Below are 6527 nucleotides of genomic sequence, written 5' to 3'. Positions count from 1 at the left end.
ATGTAAACTGAATAACAAAAATTTTTCAACTAGCAAATATCTTTTAGATCTTTCATTTATAAAAGGATGTGACAGATAATCTTTTCACATTTGGCCAGTAACCATTATACAGAACCGCTTTTAACTATAAGGAGCCTTGGAATTTACAAAGAATCAGCAAACTGCACAAATAACATAAACCATTATACAGAAAAAACTTTTAACTATGAGGAGTCTTGGATTTTACAGAGAATTAGCCAACTGCACTGATTAATGAAAATTCTTCCATTCCCCAACATATTTCAGATCATTCATTTATAAAAATAAAGCAAACTATTAACTACACAAATAAATTATTAAACATAAAATTTTAAAGCTCCAAAATCTAAAGAGGATCCAACAAAATAATTATAATATTAATCATAAATTTTAAGATTCCAAAATCTAAGAAGAGATCCAACCAGACAAATTTATCTGTATGTATTTTTAATATTCTGGTAATATAGAGAAAAAGTAAAAAGAGTTAGGTTTTTCCCATATATGAAAAGAACAGCGCAGTATTTTTCTTTTGCACGTAAAGCATTTTTAAGTGTAGTCCCAATCCTTTCTTATTATAGCCATACGATGCGCCTCACCAAGTCTTATCTCCGGAAAAAATGCCAGTTTTATCCAGACATAGATTACTGTTCAAGTCACAGTACCCACGTATTCATCTTTCCTGCGTTGTCCTACCTGAGTTCGATTAAACCCGCGATTTTACTGTGCAAATATTCTATGAGTAAATAAATATTACAACATTTGGAATCAAAATGGGTTATTATTAATTAGGTATCTTTCCTGCGTTGTCCTACCTGAGTTCGATTAAACCCACGATTTTACTGTGCAAATATTCTATGAGTAAATAAGTATTACAACATTTGGGATCAAAATTGGTTATTATTAATTAGGTAACCATAGTTTGATAAACTAACTAACAGACTGTGTGAAGATGAACAGATTTTTCTATCATGGACAGTTTGTCTCAGTATGAGATTTGTCCCGTGCGCAGAACCTTACCTTCATGAGCCAAAATTGACATTTGGGCTCCAATCATGCTAATAATTCATCTAATGATTACAGTTACTACAGTAAGTTCAGTTACAGTCAAAGAACGCTCATAAACTATTGATTGCATGATTACCCAATAGTTACTGCACTGCATATTAAGTAGACAATATATATTTATACATACCAGTGTTCTCAGAACTTTGGCATTTTGCATTGCCCTATAGTTACTGCACTGCAGACAATATATTAATACATATACGAGTTTTCCCAGCCTATAAATCTCAGCTGGACTTCCGCAATTTGACATTGTCACAAATACTGATCAAAAATATCAAATAATCGTAGATCTAACCCTAGACAGATCCCCAAAATTGGCAGTTTCAATACTTGCCATACAATAATACGAAATGAAACCAATTAGAGCTATACTGGTATTATGCAGCAGTGAAACCCTAGAGGCCGATCTCTCGATCCTTCTCAACAACCCTAACTCCATCTGCAGATCTCAGCGTTTCAGCCTACCCAGTGAAATTCCCACAGCCTGGTTAGTAAAATATGAGAAAAAAAATGCTAGATCTGAAACCCAATGCTCAGAAAACTAAACCAAGAAATGGGCCATGGGAGGATTAAGAGAGAAAATGCATGATAGTTAGAGCACCTGGTCAGATGTGATTTCAGCAGCAAAGCCATCCACAATAACCCATGAGAAACACTTTTTATAAGTCCCAGGCTCCAGTGCTCTCTGCAGCAAAACGTCATGCTTGTTGCTCACATACTTTTCAAGCTCACTGGTTGCATTCCTGCACCCATTTATGTACACAAATCAATAAGGAGGAGGAGACTTAGACCTAGACTTATAACCACACTATATATCTTTTATATATATCACTGCATATATTTAATGTATATACAACATGTAGAAACATGCGTGTCCGTATGGTAGACGCTGGCCGAGTGCAATTAAAGCTGCAGCAACAGTTTGGAGTGAAATTATTCTAAAATCGTTAGGGTTGCGTTGAAGATATAAAGGAAGGTTGAGTATACCTGTCACGCCTGAGACGATCGTATTCTGGATCAAATTCCATCATCACCAGGTATACATCAGAAGAGCGTGTGGCTGTGTTTTTAGGTCCCATGGTTTAGCAGCCTTGCCTCGCCTCGCCTCGCCTCTGCTCTGCTCTCCCTCTTACAGTACCACACTGTGTGTGGGGAAGATTTGGGTGGCTGTGTGTGCAGCTGTGGTTGTTTGTATAAAGATTTGGGCAGAGGAGGAAGGAGTGGAGAAGGATCTTGATAGTGGCAGAGAAGTGGCAGGACCAAGTGTGGTGGTGGCAGAGCATAAGACAAAAACGCCTCCTTGGATCCGACGATATTTTGTTTATGCTTTTGACATTTGTAAGTAAAAAAAGTATAGTTTGTATCTACTCTTTTGTTTATTTATAATACATGGTTCAGATGTTAAGCTTTACCGCCCTGATCTGTGTCAAACCACGGGTAGTTTTTTTATTTGTTATTAAATTCTAATAAACTGGTTTCATGGTTGGTGAAGTTTGTTACGAGTATTCATTACTTCACTGTAAATTGTGTTATGTGTGAATCAGTGTGCTCGTGTACTGTGCTGTGAATGTGAGGATTAGGGTTATATGTATTTTGCATTTATTAAAAGTTGACTGGAAGAGCTTAGCCCTCAGTCTACACAAAATTTGATCCAGTCTACCTTTTAATATAAATCTAAGTTTATTTATAATAAATTTTAATTTAATTTTAATTATTAAAAATTGACCGGGATATTAGATCTTTCAAAGTGTCCTGAAGATGTAAAGTTTTTTTTCAAAGAAATTTGATAGAGTCTACTTTTAATATAAATCTGAGTTAATTTATAATAATTTTTTTATCCACGTTTTATTAATAAATTTTAATTTATTTTTATTATTATTGTTTTGATGAAAAATAGAATGTTTAATTTATTTTTATTTATAATAAAATTTAATCTAATTTGTATTATAATTTTTATTTTAATAAAGATAAAATGTTTAAAAGATTTTTAACATTTTGATCTTCAAAATTTTAATATAAATATAAATATAATTTATATTTTATATTATTATGGTTATTGTGATAATGTAGAAAATTAAATAGTTAAAGAATATTTGCCAGACAATATTTTAAAATGGTAAAACAATTGTATATTATATAATTATAAAAGGTGAAAAATATTTTGCATTTCTAAAATGAGGTCTGTGTGAGAAGATTTGTGTAGAGTTTTGTTTTTGGATTTATCACATTAAGATTTTTTTACTGTCTTTTCAAATGAATTAATGTCAGAAGATTTGTGTAGAGTTTTTTTTTGGATTTATCACATTAAGATTTTTTTATTGTCTTTTCAAATCAATTAATGTCAAAATGATATTGAATCACATTAGTTGGTTCAAAATTTTGATAAGAAATTTTAATTTGATGGATCATGAAGTAGAATTTCTAAATATCTTATATTTTTTCAAAGGTGGCAAAACCTATCATAACTCAATTGTCAAACTAGTAGTGAGGACAACCATCTCTGGTTGCTAACCACACGAATGCAGGCTTACTCATAAGGAATGCAGGCTTACTCATGAGGACAACCATCTCTGGCTGCTAACCACATGAATGCAGGCTTACTCATCATCGTTATTCAAAGAAAACTATGCCTAGAATAACCCTCTCGGTCCTCACCATCTTTGATTACTACCACAGGAATGCAGGCTTACTCATCACCGTTATTCAAAGAAAACTACCCCTCCAATAACCGGCTAGTAGCCTTTAAGGGGGTGATGCTTGTGGCTCTTCGGCTATTAACCCACTGTTTCCTTACGTCCGAGGAAGACAAGCTCTTAGCAAAACAAAAACAGTTTTAGAGCATATTCAAAACCCAAAAACAAACATCTTATATTATTAAACTTATAAAAACATTAAATTTATTTCCATTATATTTATAATAAAATTAATAAATTATTAAAACTCAATTTATTTAAATTATTTAACCGACATTTTTTTTAACAATGTAAAACTAAAAACAATATCATTATTTGAGATTTACTACTTTAATATAAATTTATATTTAATTTAAGTTATTTTATATAATAAATTCTAAATAACCAAAAAATATATATTAATGTATATTATAATAAAAGCTTTAAATTTTTTTAATATAAATGTATTATTAATTTTGTTAACAAAAATTAAGATAAGATATACTCTACATTTTATTGAGTTAAAATAAATATATAAAATTTGTAATTCCTCATAACTTAATATATAAATTTATGAAACCTAATATTTTTATATCATTCATCTATCTAATGAATACCTGAATTCTAATATTTGTACTATCTACTTATTTTGTTAGTAAATTCTTTGTTATATATATTTTATTAACAAAATAGATACAAATATTAAAATTTATACCTTAATAATAATGATATAAAAAAATTAAATTTCAATATTCATTGAGCTCAAATTTTTTTTAATAAAAATTAAGTCAAACTTTATCTTAACTTTAAAATATATATATTTTAATAATTTATATTAAGTTAAATTAAAATAGTCGTTACTAAATGTTAATATAATAAATGTGAAGTTAAAATATTTCCGGCAATATCGTGGAGAATCACTGTTTGAAACTTGATTTATTGAAGTGGATTTATTCAATTCAATCAGGTGAGGCACTTTCCAGAACCATTCGCAGAAAATGATTTAATTAAAAGAAGAAGTCGCTGGTGTAACTTTTTTTTAATGGTTAGTGACGTTGGATAATAATAGTGGAGAACATGGAAGATTAGAGGAGAGGGAGAGGGAGAGGCGTTTGGACCAGGTCTGTCACCCACATGTGCGTATTAATTATAATAAAGTTGAAAACGCGTTGTCTTCCACTGAGGGGTATGTGTGGTCTTATTGCTTTAACATGCAGGGGGAGCTGCAGCATCTTTGACTGGTGGAGCAGCTGCACTCCATTGGATAACAAGAGAGGTAAACTTTTGATTCGCTTTAAATATAAGAATGCCACTTTACCAAACTTGGGGTGTCTTTTTTTGCAGTTTGTCTCTTTGCTTTACATTTGTTGCCTGCTCTACATTGTCTCTTTGGTCTACATTTGTTGCTGGTCTTCCTCGTATTAGGTGATTCCACCACACAATCATATTTTGATGCGGTCTTTCCTGGTTTCCTCGTATTAGGTGATTCCATGACAAAATCATATTTTGTATATTCTCGAGGATATCATGAGAGTATCAGTGCATCATGAAAATTCAAACCACCTTTATTTGGTATTTTGTCTCCAAAAGCTGGGTGTCATGTCTTACTGATAGATATGACTGTCATGTCTTACTGATTAAATTGGTGGAGTGGTATATGTCTCTTTTATTTATTTACGTTAAAAATATGAAAGATTGGGTCTTCTCCCATTTTGCCTTTTTACATAAATGTAAAATATTTCATTTAACTATATTTATTTATCTATATAGATAATTTTGATTTTGAATTTGAATGAGTGGATTGGTAACTAAGATTAAGATTAAAATTTTGATGTTAAATTTGAATGAGTGGATTGGTAATTAAGATGTGGAATTTTTGGGTTCAAGGTTCTCCTTTACATAACATATATAATTAATTGGGAGTTTGAATAGATGAAGTTAAGAGGAATGTTTTAAAATTGACATTATAGAGAGCATTCCAATGAACTAAATAAAGAATAGGAGTATTATGATTGATGTTATAAGGAGTATCTTAACATTAACGTCAATAGAAATTTATGTGTTTTAACATTTAAGTGAGGAGTGCTTTGACATTGATGTTATAATGAGTATTTTAAAATTGAGATTATAAGGAGTGTCTTAACAATAATATCAATATATCAACATTGAATTTAAAAAGAGTGCTTTAACGTTAAAGTTGATGATATAAGTAGTGCCTTAACATTGATGTCATAATCACTGCCTTAAATTTGAGGTCGTAAGGAGTGTCTCAATGATAACATAAATGCTTTAATATTGAAATAATAAGAAGTGCCTTGCCTTAAATTTGAGGTCATAAGGAGTGTCTCAACGATAACATAAATGCTTTAATATTGAATTAATAAGAAGTGCCTTGTCTTAAATTTGAGGTCATAAGGAGTGTCTCAACGATAACATAAATGCTTTGATATCGAAATAATAAGAAGTGCCTTAACATTGACATCACAAGGAGGGCCTTAACATTGATGTCAGAAAGAGTACTTTAAAGTTAAAGTCATAAGAAGTACGATAACATAAATGCTTTAATATTGAAGTCATAAAAAGTTCCTTTACATTGACGTCACAAGGAGGGACTTAACATTGACGTCATAAGGAATGCTTAACATTGATGTCAGAAAGAGTACCTTTAAGTTAAAGTCATAAGAAGTACTTTTAAGTTAAAGTCATAAGAAGTGTCTTAACAATGACGTCAATGTCTTAACATTGAAGTAAAAAAAAAGAGTGACTTATCAT

General features: G+C 30.8%; 1 protein-coding gene across 1 annotated transcript; it reads right to left on the bottom strand.

The window, feature by feature from the left end:
* Positions 1-1181: 1181 nt before the first annotated feature.
* On the bottom strand, positions 1182-2532 carry LOC149158469 (subtilisin-like protease SBT2.5). Its single transcript, XM_089436232.1, has 3 exons — positions 2071-2532; positions 1685-1826; positions 1182-1544 (listed from the first exon to the last, which is right to left on the bottom strand). Exons 1-3 carry the CDS (start codon positions 2160-2162, stop codon positions 1479-1481), a joined length of 300 nt encoding a protein of 99 aa, XP_089292358.1. The 5' UTR covers positions 2163-2532; the 3' UTR covers positions 1182-1478.
* Positions 2533-6527: the final 3995 nt, after the last annotated feature.

This window comes from Pinus tabuliformis, chromosome 5_2, assembly GCF_031772625.1.
Source record: "Pinus tabuliformis cultivar Carrire ecotype Pingquan chromosome 5_2, CPIR1, whole genome shotgun sequence".
In the NCBI taxonomy this organism is placed as follows: Eukaryota; Viridiplantae; Streptophyta; class Pinopsida; order Pinales; family Pinaceae; genus Pinus; species Pinus tabuliformis.
Note: the sequence above shows the minus strand (reverse complement) of the source record. Positions and strands in the feature narration are given on the sequence as shown.

Bases quoted from the DNA above. Each gene is read 5' to 3' on its own strand.
- LOC149158469 (XM_089436232.1), bottom strand. From the start codon at position 2,162: ATGGGACCTAAAAACACAGCCACACGCTCTTCTGATGTATACCTGGTG. The intron at 1,827-2,070 runs GTATACTCAACC...AAATGGGTGCAG, and splicing joins GATCGTCTCAGGCGTGACAG to GAATGCAACCAGTGAGCTTG. The intron at 1,545-1,684 runs GTGCTCTAACTA...TTCACTGGGTAG, and splicing joins CTGAAATCACATCTGACCAG to GCTGAAACGCTGAGATCTGC.